This window comes from Salmo salar, chromosome 27 (genome assembly GCF_965601325.2).
Source record: "Salmo salar chromosome 27, fSalSal1, whole genome shotgun sequence".
In the NCBI taxonomy this organism is placed as follows: Eukaryota; Metazoa; Chordata; class Actinopteri; order Salmoniformes; family Salmonidae; genus Salmo; species Salmo salar.
In genome coordinates this window covers 39,022,898-39,037,537 of record NC_138317.1, presented here as the reverse complement: position 1 = coordinate 39,037,537, position 14,640 = coordinate 39,022,898, and the positions used below count along the sequence as shown (strand labels likewise).

The 14,640-nt window shown below is 39.3% G+C and overlaps 1 protein-coding gene across 1 annotated transcript in view; it reads right to left on the bottom strand.

Annotated features, from left to right (window-relative positions):
* The window catches only part of LOC106589029 (zinc finger protein 40), a 127,475-nt gene extending 113,727 nt beyond the window's left edge, over positions 1–13,748 (bottom strand). The window contains exons 1-2 of the mRNA XM_045709768.2: positions 13,534–13,748; positions 7,163–7,325 (exon numbers count right to left, since the gene is read on the bottom strand). Of these exons, the coding sequence (XP_045565724.2) occupies positions 7,163–7,202 (40 nt within the window). The 5' untranslated portion in view covers positions 7,203–7,325; positions 13,534–13,748. The remainder of the gene's footprint in view (positions 1–7,162; positions 7,326–13,533) is intronic.
* Positions 13,749–14,640: the final 892 nt, after the last annotated feature.

Here is a 14,640-nt window from a genome sequence, read left to right as displayed (position 1 = left end):
CACACACACACACACACACACACACACACACACACACACACACACACACACAACACACACACACACACACACACACACACACACACACACACACACACACGAGTGTCACCTTGTTTTAACTTCACCTGCCAGTACCAATCCAGATGGGTTTGGAGTCAATATAACAATTCATCTTTTGTATCTCTTAACAGGACTTAATGTGACAACCTTATTCGAAGACATGAACACACACACACACACACACACACACACACACACACACACACACTAGGGTGGTTCCCTTATTGACATGATTGTCCGTAACCATGGTGCGAGTATTCATTACAGAGCTTCAAGCCAAAAAGAATAAGGAAGGAACTTTGGCCTTCGAAGGCCCCGGCTCAAACAACTGAGGTCTATATACTTAGCCAATTTTTGGGGGGCTATTTTCAAATTTAATTATTTTTACCAAAGCCACAGTTGTTCCTGGAATTTGTTATTTTTCATATATTTATTTAACACACTGCATTAAATCAAATCAAATTGATTTGCGCCAAATACAACAGGTGAAATACAACCTTACAATGAAATGCTTACTTACAAGCCCTTAACCAACAATGCAGTTCAATAAATATTAAATATTTACTAAATAAACTAAAGTACAATAACAATAAGAAGGCCATATACAGGCTACTGGTACCGAGTCAATGTGCAGGGGTAATTTCTACATGTAGGTAGGGGTAAAGTGACTATGCATAGATAACAAACAGCGAGTAGCAGCAGTGTAAAAACAAGGGGGGGGGGGGGGGGTTAATGTAAATAGTCCGGGTGGCCATTTGATTAATTGTTCAGCAGTCTTATGGCTTGGGGGTAGAAGCTGTTAATGAGCCTCTTGAACCTAGACTTGGTGCTCCAGTACCGCTTTCCGTGCAGTAGCAGAGAGAACAGTCTATGACTTGGGTGACTGGAGTCGGACAATTTTTTGGGCCTTCCTCTGACACGCCTAGTATAAAAGGTCCTGGATGGCAGTAAGCTTGGCCCCAGCACCTTAAAGGTCGGAGGCTGAACAGTTGCCATACCAGGCGGTGATGCAACTGGTCAGGATGCTCTCGATGGTGCAGCTGTAGAAATCTTTGAGGATCTCGGGAGCCGTTCCAAATCTTTCCGTCTCCAGAGGGGGAAAAGGTGTTGTCGTGCCCTCTTCACAACTGTCTTGGTGTGTTTGGACCATGATAGTTTGTTGGTGATGTGGACACCAAGGAACTTGAAACTCTCAACCCGCTCCACAAAAGCCACGTCGATGTTAATGGGGGCCTGTGCGGCCCGCCTTTTCCTTTTCCATTAGACCAAGAAGAAAAAAGATACATACAGGAATGTTGTCTTGAGGTCTGACTGAGCATCAACATGTGATTGCCAGGGGCAGTTTGGAGAGGAGGGTGTGTGCAGTTCCCAAGAAGAGCATTAGGAGGTTCTGAGGGGTGTGACAGTCACTGCAGTAGAATGTGACTGAACATGTGATAACAATGAGCAGCAGCATTTCCTGTCTCACTAAATCAAGCCTCCGAGCACAGAGAGGAGAAGTGATGAAACAGGTCAAAGGTCAAATGCCACAATACAAAAGCTATAAGCAAGCTACTGGGATTTATTTTTAATATATCTAATACTCTCATTTCCTTGAGTTCCTTCTGAAACCATAGAAGTCACAACACAGAAACTGTACAATCCCCTACAGATGTAGGATCTTAATTTGTTTCTGCACAGCAGGAAATGCAAACTATTCAAGGTTTAAAAAGGCTTATAAAGTTTGATTTATCATAACAAAAATGTATCAACCCCTACAAATTTTTTTCCATGAATTATAATCCACATGCTGCAGCATTATTTTCCTACTGTAGCAAACTGTCTCATTCTACATTTACATTTTAGTCATTTAGCAGACGCTCTTGTCTAGAGTGAGTGCATACATTTTCATACTTTTTCGTACTCAAATTAAGAACCTATATCTATATTTAGTTTTCATATACTATACAGATATCTGGTCACATAATTTCCTTGCGTTCCTTCAGTCTGAAACTACATGGAGAAAATGGTGGAAGAGAAAGAGAGATATGCCAGAGAGAATGGGACATCCTTGTTCACTGCAGTACTTGTTCTTGTAACAAACCAAATCCATACATTGCCAGAGGAAACAATTGAGGAAAGATGAAGCTTCCTTCCATTCTTTAAATAGGTCCTGCCTTTAGGTGGCAGACAATTCTCCTTATTTTTCATATGCGCATTTATATTGATGGATACCACGTTTCTTACAGCTCATAAAATAATGTTTCCCCAAACTATAAGCTCACCCTTTAGACACCAGCTGGTATGGACATAACCCTATTACATGACCTCAGAAAACACTACTACCATCACCACTACTACTACTGCTACCACCACCACCACTACTACCACCACCACCACCACTACTACTACTACCACCACCACTACTACCATCACCACTACTACCACCACTACCACTACCACCACCCCTACTACCACCACCACTACTACTATTACTACCACCACCACCACTACTACTATTACTACCACCACCACTACCACTACCACCACCACTACTACTACCACCACTACTACCATCACCACTACTACCACCACTACCACCACCACTACTACCACCACCACTACTACCACCACCACCACCACTACTACTACTACTACCACCACTACTACCATCACCACTACTACCACCACTACCACTACTACTACCACCACCACCACCACCACCACCACTACTACCACCACCACCACTACTACCATCACCACCACCACTACCACTACCACCACTACCACCACCACCACTACTACTACTACCACCACCACTACCACTACCACCACTACTACTACCACCACTACCACTACCACCACTACCACCACCACCACTACTACTACTACCACTACCACCACTACCACCACTACTACCACCACTACTACCACCACTCCTACCACCACCACTACTACTACTACTACTACTACTACTACTACCACCACTACCACTACCACCACTACCACCACCACCACTACTACTACTACCACTACCACCACTACCACCACTACTACCACCACTACTACCACCACTCCTACCACCACCACTACTACTACTACTACTACTACTACCACCACCACCACTACGTGGTTTAGACTCGCTCTGAAATAGTAACTGGTCGAACGTGACTGGGGAAATGTACACTTTCACAGTCCTCCATTAGGCAATCTGCTGTTATAAATCTAAATGATTAATGTTGTTTGGCCAAGTAAGCTCAAAGCAATAAGAATGCGGGGGAGGGGGGGGGGGGGGTTATAATGATGGGTAAACAGAGATTAGCAAAGGAAACCTTCTCTCATTTTACTCATGTGGACTTTGCATGCAGCATGCATCACACACGCGCACACACACACAACACACATACGCACATCTAACGCATAATCATCCAATAATTAGCATAGGAAAGCCATTGGCAGAGATTAGGGTTGCAAAGGGAGGGTATATTATTTGTTTACTTTCTAAATTTACCAGTGAACTACCAGAATTTTGGTAACTTTCAAGAAATGTTTCTGAATTTATCACAAGACATCTAGTGGCCGTTTTGGGTTCTTCAGATTATCACAGGTGTCTGTTATCTCTGTCCCTCTGTGTGGCCATATCACATGTAAAATGTAGAACATTATTAAATAAGATGATTTAAAATTAAAAAATAAATAAATAGAATGACAAAGCTGTGAAACATTATCCTAAATGAACCATAAACTTACTGAATACCATTATAATATAAATACAAGGATTTGAGCATGAACTATTCTTCATATATCTATCTATCTATCTATCTATCTATCTATCAGTAATTTATATTGATAGATATATCTATATATCTATCTATATAGTTTTATTTTTTCATTTTATTTATGTCAATATGTATTTGTTGTCAATGTTTTAGCGTCAAACTGGTGGCAGTTGTGCAAAAAGTCTATGTTTGGAAGAGTTGCAGAGTTAACAAAAAATAATGCCATTGTTGATTAGATGCTTTTTTTAAATTAATTCGGCAGTTTTCTCTTGAACCATGTAGTCTGACTACTAGAAACCCGTGCACAATATAGACATAGATAATTTTTTTAAGTATACTGTATATTAATAATTTTTTAAAAGTTATTAAAGTATAAATTGCCAAAGTTAAAATAGATTGTCATAGATTATATGTTAATTACCAAAATTACTGATTGTTCTGGTAACTTTGGTAAATTACCGGTAGCTTTGCAACCCTAGTAGAAATCAAAAGCAATTAATGCAGCCGAAGAATAGCTCTGCTCTTGATTAACAGGCATACTTCTGTAAACATGAACATAAGCCATAAGAACTTACACACTATACTCCAACTATAACCTACATAGACTCCAACCATAACTAACATACAGACTCCAACGATATCGGCCTAAAGGGAGGTTCCACCATACAATTACACAATGTATTTTACTTCTGTGCTTCCCACAGCACACACTGAAGGGAATAGGAAGCACTAATAGAAATTGTATGACAAAAGACTAACCAGCAAAATCACACAGAAGGGAAGTGGACGACCATGTGTCAGCAGATCCTATAGACATTTGGTCTGTGTGGACAGAAGTGTTTTGGGGACTAGGGGACTGGGGTTAGGACAGGTGACTCAGTGATCCCTTCCTATTTCTGTCTATTGCTCACTTGCTTCTGAATATTGAAGTCTAAACTAAAGATGACCTGACAGAGAGTAGAATGTAATAGGATAGAATAGGACAGAACATAATAAAATAGAATAGGATAGAATAAAATAGAATAGGATAGAATAAAATAGAATAGGATAGAATAGATTAGAATAGGTTAGAATAGAATAGGTTAGAATAGGATAGGTTAGAATAGGATAGAATAGAATAGGATAGAATAGAATAGAATAGGATAGGTTAGAATAGGATAGAATAAAATAGAATAGGATAGAATAAAATAGAATAGGATAGAATAGATTAGAATAGGTTAGAATAGGATAATAGAATAGGTCAGAATAGAATATGATAGGATAATAGAATAGGTTAGAATAGGATAGGTTAGAATAGGATAGGTTAGAATAGGATAGGTTAGAATAGGTTAGAATAGGATAGGTTAGAATAGGATAGGTTAGAATAGGTTAGAATAGGATAGGTTAGAATAGGATAGGTTAGAATAGGATAGGTTAGAATAGGATAGGTTAGAATAGGATAATAGAATAGGTTAGAATAGGATAGGTTAGAATAGGATAGGTTAGAATAGGTTAGAATAGGATAGGTTAGAATAGGATAGGTTAGAATAGGATAGGTTAGAATAGGATAGGTTAGAATAGGTTAGAATAGGATAGGTTAGAATAGGATAGGTTAGAATAGGATAATAGAATAGGTTAGAATAGGATAGGTTAGAATAGGTTAGAATAGGATAGGTTAGAATAGGATAGGTTAGAATAGGATAATAGAATAGGTTAGAATAGGATAGGTTAGAATAGGATAGGTTAGAATAGGATAATAGAATAGGTTAGAATAGGATAGGTTAGAATAGGTTAGAATAGGATAGGTTAGAATAGGATAGGTTAGAATAGGATTATAGAATAGGTTAGAATAGGTTAGAATAGGATAAGTTAGAATAGGATAATAGAATAGGTTAGAATAGGATAGGTTAGAATAGGATAGGTTAGAATAGGATAATAGAATAGGTTAGAATAGGATAGGTTAGAATAGGTTAGAATAGGATAGGTTAGAATAGGATAGGTTAGAATAGGATAATAGAATAGGTTAGAATAGGATAGGTTAGAATAGGTTAGAATAGGATAGGTTAGAATAGGATAGGTTAGAATAGGATAATAGAATAGGTTAGAATAGGATAGGTTAGAATAGGTTAGAATAGGATAATAGAATAGGTTAGAATAGGATAGGTTAGAATAGGATAATAGAATAGGTTAGAATAGGATAGGTTAGAATAGGATAATAGAATAGGTTAGAATAGGATAGGTTAGAATAGGATAGGTTAGAATAGGATAATAGAATAGGTTAGAATAGGATAGGTTAGAATAGGATAGGTTAGAATAGGATAATAGAATAGGTTAGAATAGGATAATAGAATAGGTTAGAATAGGATAGGTTAGAATAGGTTAGAATAGGATAGGTTAGAATAGGATAGGTTAGAATAGGATAGGTTAGAATAGGATAGGTTAGAATAGGTTAGAATAGGATAGGTTAGAATAGGTTAGAATAGGATAATAGAATAGGTTAGAATAGGATAGGTTAGAATAGGTTAGAATAGGATAATAGAATAGGTTAGAATAGGATAGGTTAGAATAGGATAGGTTAGAATAGGTTAGAATAGGTTAGAATAGGATAGGTTAGAATAGGTTAGAATAGGATAGGTTAGAATAGGATAGGTTAGAATAGGATAATAGAATAGGTTAGAATAGGATAATAGAATAGGTTAGAATAGGATAGGTTAGAATAGGTTAGAATAGGATAGGTTAGAATAGGATAGGTTAGAATAGGATAGGTTAGAATAGGTTAGAATAGGATAGGTTAGAATAGGATAGGTTAGAATAGGATAGGTTAGAATAGGATAGGTTAGAATAGGTTAGAATAGGATAGGTTAGAATAGGATAGGTTAGAATAGGATAGAATAGGATAGGTTAGAATAGGATAATAGAATAGGTTAGAATAGGATAGGTTAGAATAGGTTAGAATAGGATAGGTTAGAATAGGATAGGTTAGAATAGGTTAGAATAGGATAGGTTAGAATAGGATAATAGAATAGGTTAGAATAGGATAGGTTAGAATAGGATAGGTTAGAATAGGTTAGAATAGGATAGGTTAGAATAGGATAGGTTAGAATAGGTTAGAATAGGATAGGTTAGAATAGGATAGGTTAGAATAGGATAGGTTAGAATAGGATAATAGAATAGGTTAGAATAGGATAGGTTAGAATAGGATAGGTTAGAATAGGTTAGAATAGGATAGGTTAGAATAGGATAGGTTAGAATAGGTTAGAATAGGATAGGTTAGAATAGGATAGGTTAGAATAGGTTAGAATAGGATAGGTTAGAATAGGATAGGTTAGAATACAAGTCACATTCAAAACAGTTTGGGGACTCACCTTTAAGGTTCTTGGGGTTGTTCTGCTTTGTGCGCGGCATTTTTTTCTCCCCGGTTGGTTGGTTCACTCACTGACACATCTTCTGAAAGGTGGTAGATTCTCTAATGCAGGTAGACCAGCTGGGGGACAGCTGAATCCACATACACACAGTCAGGGACACCCTCTGGGTTCACACACACACAAACAACAGTGGTCAGCATTAGCGCAACACACAGCGAAGATCAATAAACACTAAGCAGTCCATGCAGTCTTCCGTGTGTGTGTGTGTGTGTGTGTGTGTGTGTGTGTGTGTGTGTGTGTGTGTGTGTGTGTGTGTGTGTGTGTGTGTGTGTGTGTGTGTGTGTGTGTGTGTGTGTGTGTGTGTGTGTGTGTGTCAGGGTTTCCGTTAGGAAAATTCAGCACGGGACAGCGTGACCGCCTACACAGTAAAACAAATTCAAAATATCACATTTGTATAATAAAATGTGCGAATGACCTGTCTTACAGGCTATTTGTAAGAACACTTTAATGAATAAATAACAAATCACAGCTGTTTTAAAAAAAATACAATCTAGGCCTCTCTAATTTAATTTAGCCTAGAGATTAATATTTTAATTAAGCTAATTAAAATAAGAAAACATGGCTGTCTACGAACACCAGAGCCAGCCCGCCCCACACCCCATTCCAGCTGCGATTCAGCACCACGGCAGTGGAAAGAGGCCACTCAAGGCGGCAACAAAATGAAGAAATTATAAAACTGATGTCGGACAATAAAATTCGATAAGTAAATCAAATGAATTCCTAAAAAAAATTAGGTTAATTGAGAGGAAGCTTATTTTACGATGTTCCTGTGAAACGAGGTCCGCGCGCGCCATGCATGTATGAAAGCACTTGTTTTGTTTCCAAGTGCTACTGAATAAGCTCAACTGAAATGCACCACTTGCGCATGATACACATCATTCCTCTACAGTCTATCAATCCATTCCAAATCTTAATAGTCATACTATACATGAAACAGGGGCGGCATATGTTGATCTTGTCTAGGGCGGCAGCAGAAGTACTAAGACTGGGCCTGACCAACACAATCATTTGCCTCTAATGTACTTGCAGCGGACCTTGGCCTGCTCAAAAGTGAGCCTCTGCTGTTGGGAAGTCAAATCAGTCCAACTCCTTGGGGCAGCTTGCGATTCGCATCAGCCTCGCTACTTTGTCCTCAAGGAGCGATCTTGAGGCCGTCTTTACTCCGTTTTGGAGAAAGGATTCCCTCTCGGCGGGCACACTGGAAACAGGGATAATCAACATAATCTTTGCCAATTTTGCTCAGTCGGGGTACACTTAGCTGAAGTCCCTTACGAGGACCTTGCGTCTTTAACGTGAGTAAAAATTGAAACACACCAGATATACATTTCCAAGCAGCTTGAGGATTTATTAGCCTATGAAGTATATTCGCCTTTTAAGTTGGGGCACATCGACTGCTATTTCCATCAATGAATAAAAAACATTATTTTCCAATGGATTTTTTTTCTCCCGGACTATTTGATTTAACTGCTTTTTTATGGCCAAAAGCTGCCATTTACCGGTCAACGGAAACCCTTGATCTAAATTCTTATTTCAGTCCAAACGTACAGGATCTAAATTCTTATTTCAGTCCAAATGTACAGGGTCTAAATTCTTATTTCAGTCCAAACGTACAGGGTCTAAATTCTTATTTCAGTCCAAACGTACAGGGTCTAAATTCTTATTTCAGTCCAAACGTACAGGGTCTAAATTCTTATTTCAGTCCAAACGTACAGGGTCTAAATTCTTATTTCAGTCCAAACGTACAGGGTCTAAATTCTTATTTCAGTCCAAACGTACAGGGTCTAAATTCTTATTTCAGTCCAAACGTACAGGGTCTAAATTCTTATTTCAGTCCAAACGTACAGGGTCTAAATTCTTATTTCAGTCCAAATGTACAGGGTCTAAATTCTTATTTCAGTCCAAACGTACAGGGTCTAAATTCTTATTTCAGTCCAAATGTACAGGGTCTAAATTCTTATTTCAGTCCAAACGTACAGGGTCTAAATTCTTATTTCAGTCCAAACGTACAGGGTCTAAATTCTTAATTCAGTCCAAACGTACAGGGTCTAAATTCTTATTTCAGTCCAAACGTACAGGATCTAAATTCTTATTTCAGTCCAAACGTACAGGGTCTAAATTCTTATTTCAGTCCAAACGTACAGGGTCTAAATTCTTATTTCAGTCCAAACGTACAGGGTCTAAATTCTTATTTCAGTCCAAACGTACAGGGTCTAAATTCTTATTTCAGTCCAAACGTACAGGGTCTAAATTCTTATTTCAGTCCAAATGTACAGGGTCTAAATTCTTATTTCAGTCCAAACGTACAGGGTCTAAATTCTTATTTCAGTCCAAATGTACAGGGTCTAAATTCTTATTTCAGTCCAAACGTACAGGGTCTAAATTCTTATTTCAGTCCAAACGTACAGGGTCTAAATTCTTATTTCAGTCCAAATGTACAGGGTCTAAATTCTTATTTCAGTCCAAACGTACAGGGTCTAAATTCTTATTTCAGTCCAAACGTACAGGGTCTAAATTCTTATTTCAGTCCAAACGTACAGGGTCTAAATTCTTATTTCAGTCCAAATGTACAGGGTCTAAATTCTTATTTCAGTCCAAACGTACAGGGTCTAAATTCTTATTTCAGTCCAAATGTACAGGGTCTAAATTCTTATTTCAGTCCAAACGTACAGGGTCTAAATTCTTATTTCAGTCCAAACGTACAGGGTCTAAATTCTTATTTCAGTCCAAATGTACAGGGTCTAAATTCTTATTTCAGTCCAAACGTACAGGGTCTAAATTCTTATTTCAGTCCAAACGTACAGGGTCTAAATTCTTATTTCAATCTTGGTTTCATCAGACCAGAGAATCGTGTTTCTCATGGTCTGAGAGTCCTTTAGGTGCCTTTTGGCAAACTGCAAGCGTGCTGTCATGTGCCTTTTACTGAGGGGCTTCCGTCTGGCCACTCTACCATAAAGGCCTTATTTGCTGGAATGCTGCAGATAGGGTTGTCCTTCTGGAAGGTTCTCCCATCTCCACAGAGGAACTCTGTAGCTCTGTCAGAGTGACCATCGGGTTCTTGGTCACCTTCCTGACCAAGGCTCTTCTCCCCCAATCGCTCAGTTCTGCTGGGTGGCCAGCTCTAGGAAGTCTTGGCGGTTCCAAACTTCTTCAATTTAAGAATGATGGAGGCCACTGTGTTCTTGGGGACCTTCAATGCTACAGACATTTTTGGTACCCTTCCCCAGATCTGTGCCTCGACACAATCCTGTCTCGGAGCTCTACGGACAATTCCATTGACCGCACAACTTGGTTTTTGCTCTGATATGCACTGTCAACTGTGGGATCTTATATAGACAGGTATATGCCTTTCCAAATCATGTCAAATCAATTGAATTTACCACAGGATGACTCCAATCAAGTTCTCGAAACATCAAGGATGATCAATGAAAACAGGATGCACCTCATCTCAATTTCGAATCTCATAGCAAAGGGTCTGAATACTTATATAAATAAGATATTTCAGTTTTTTTTTAATATATTAGCAAAAATGTCTAGAAACCTGGTTTCACTTTGTCATTGTGGGATATTGTGTGTAGATTGATTAGGATTTTTTTTAAGGAAACTGTTTATATATTTTTATTTTGTTTAGCTCACATAATATAATGATAAAGTATGCATAAAAGGCAGGGGTGGGCAATTCCAGTCCTGATTGGTGGTCCTGATTGGTGTCACAGTTTTGCCCCAGCTAACACACCTGACTCCAATAATGATCTTCAGTTTAGGAAGCAATTTGATTAATCAGCTGTGTTTTCTAGGGATGGAGAAACAGTGTGACACCAATCAGGCCCTCGAGGACTGGAGTTGCCCACCCCTGCATTAAGGTGTCTGTAATCAAATAAATGTGGCAAAAACAAATGTAGACATTAGTGAATGCATTTTAATAGCTTCCAAAATATTTTCTACAATGGTGGGGGAGTGCCAAGATGGAGGTGCGGCAGCTTCAATACAGCGCCCCCTGTCGGTCATCTAGTGTATATGCTAACCATTGATTCAAACATACATGTTTTAAATTCTTATTTCAGTCTAAATGTACACAGGCTAAATTCTTATTTCAGTCCAAATGTACACAGTCTAAATCATTATTTAATTCCAAAAATGTACACAGGCTAAATTCTTATTTCAGTCCAAACCTACTGAAAAAGCAAAGCTCCAGTTAGGTTTGCTAGTATAATGTCCGTATGACAGGATGACACTCCTGCGACTGAAATGTGGTGAATTCTGGAAAGACAAAAGAGATGTGAAGGCATCTATATCCATATAACTATAAACCCTGGAGTAACTATCTCTAGTTTAATCTAATCCAAGAGGAGATTGTTTTTGGTAATGCCTGATTGACAAGTCCATGTTAGATACGCATCCCTGTCCTTCGCTTTAACGACACACGTTCCTGAATGATGAAAGGTGCCAACAATAAAGGCCCCGTGTCTGGCGGGAAGTAAGCGGTCCGGGTGCTATGGCGGTTAGCGGACAGGGCTGATATCAGACTGATCACCTTGTAAAAGTTAACCCTCCATAGATCGTTGCGTCACAATCAGACCTGTGCAAACACTGAAAGGTCAATGTGATCTCGTAGTGGTCGTTGTTTTATTGTATTGCTGCCTTTTTACAGAGGATGTCTTTATGCAAATCTGCGCTCTGCAACAACAAGAACAGCAGCAAAACCCACGGCAAAGCATAGCACTCCTGCAATTAGCCCTCCAATACACTGCCCTGAATTATATATACTTTTCTTTTTTTTAAATGACTTTATTGAAAATGACAAAACCTTTGAAATATAATGATCTGCATGCTGTTAGATAATTTCCTACATGGCGTTACTAAAATAACCTATTGTAGTATTCATAACAATCAACCTCGTCCAATCCCTTCCACTGAACATTATCTTTCAGCATCACGTCTATGTTCCGTTTGCCAATGTTACATAAAAGTCAGTTACTACAACGGTAGGATGTTTAATCATACACGGCTACATGTGCGCTGCCACAGCAATGACATCATTGTCGAAGTCAGTGCAATACATCGGCAGTGTTGTACATAGCGTCTGCACCAGGTCACCGAAAGAACGGAAGGACGACAATGAAAGTCACACAATATAACATGCAGCCCTAGGCACCCACCTGCCTCGCAGAACGAAGGACAGGTCGAATGCTTGATGCTTCAGACGATGCTGCATGCATGTCAGGAGGAGACCGTGCGTGTGCGGCGCGCGTGTCAGCTGATTCATATTTGAGGAAACACCCCGAAACTGACAGCTTGATGAGGACGCCACAATGAGCTGCTGAGTAAACGTTGCAGTAGGACCTAAAACTGTCCGAATGAAATCCTCTCTCTTGGTCACTAACGGCTGACTCATTCAACACACACCTAGGAGGATTCCTTTCCGTCACCTTGCAGCATTTTACAGCAACATTGTAGCCGCATGTAAAACAATAGACACGATGTCCTGCATTATGAAATATTAATTTTGAATAGCCAAACCCCTGTCTGTGACATAATCAAATCAGTCTATCCAACCAATAACGGTGGCTTCAAGTGACATATCTAAACAGGTAAACAGCCCTGTTTCCCTGTAGCCATTCATCAATGTGCTTTCACAACCCATGTTATAATCACATGTCAATCTTATTTTCAGGGAAAGCAGTCTAAATCAAAAGCAAGATGGGAACATGGTATTTGTATGTCTGTAGCAACAACACATGAACGCGCTGTAACCGAGGGAGGAGTCAGGGAAACCCCCTCGCTCTCTGCAACAGTACAACGGCTGCACTTCCCTAATTCAACAAAATGCGACATTATTTTCAACACTTTGTTGGCCATGTGTTGCGCAACATATAAACACTGGCTAGTGTATCAGATAAATTTGCAATAGATAAGTCTTACCCATGGGCGCAAAATAGGCACATTCAGTACACGTTGCGTAGCAGGCAAGATAGTAATATTACACACACCACATTCAAATGTTGCAGACGTCTACACCAAAACAACGATGCTATGGTAAGCAACGACGGCTCTTAAACTTTGACTTGTTTGGTCCTAAAATTTGACATTCCTTCTTGGCAAAAAAAAAAGCACAGGCGTGAGCTAAACGAAAGAAAACAGTGATGGCCTTGAGAAAAGAACTAGCCGAACCAGCTAGAACGTCCCCGACCAGCGTTGGACACGAGCGCCCCGTGAAAACACTGCCAGAACGCATCCCGATGCAGACCGAAGTGGCCAACACATTAACGAAAAAAATAAATAAATATACACAAACTACATTCAAATATACTTACAAGTGCAGTCTTAATATTAATGATTGCAGGTGTAACACACCTTAACTGTAAGGACAAATTGATTATTTTGTCTCTCTTCTCTCACTTTCTATTGCAGGAAACAGACAGGCCCACTGACGTCAACGGGGGTCCCGTCTCCGCCTCCCAACCACAGGATGCCATCTCCGGGAGGTGTGAGACGGCCGAACTACGACCGAATAAATGACTGAAAAACAATATTACCAAGGCCTTACGTTTTACTTTTATACATGCACATTCATTTAAAACGTATATTAACTATGTGTGGATCATATGGACAATTTAAAAACAGTCTAAAATAGTGTTTATTTCAAGTATCGTTTGTCGCCCACCCCCCTAAAGATCCACTTTGCGCTGACGGTTTTCCCGGAGGTTCCTTTTTTTCAGGTCACGTTGCGCCCCTACGACTGCAGACCGGGCTTTCCCATGCAGATCTCCCATAGCAATTACTAACCATATACAAGCCAAGTAGACTTTGGCCTTGCCAGAGGTATTGAGGGTGAGTTTGAAAATCGAAGATTATACAGCTGCTATATAAAAAATGTTGGATACAACATAGAGGGTGCCATGCAATGATGGCGGTCAGTTTTCCTCAACAATCATAGACATTTAGGGTATTATAAATCCAATTTATTTGAGATTGTTTTCATTTTAATTATATTAAAAAGCTAAATTGAATAATACTAGATAAGATGCACCCAGCAAGATACCCCATACTTGAATGCCCCTGCGTTGCATTTATGCAAAGAAAGGCCTATGGAATTGTATGCTGCACACATACACTATATATACAAAATTATGTGGACACCTTTTCAAATGAGTGGATTCAGCTATTTCAGCCACACCCGTTGCTGACTGGTGTATAAAATCGAGCTCACAGTCACGCAATATCCTTAGACAAAATGTGGCAGTAGTATGGTCTTACTGAAGAGCTCAGTGACTTTCAACATGGCACTGTCACAGGATGCCTCCTTTCCAACAAATCAGTTCATCAAATTTCTGCCCTGCTAGAGCTGCCCCAGTCAATTGTAAGTGCTGTTATTTTAAAGTGGAAACATCTAGGAGCAACAACGGCTCATCCGCAAAGTG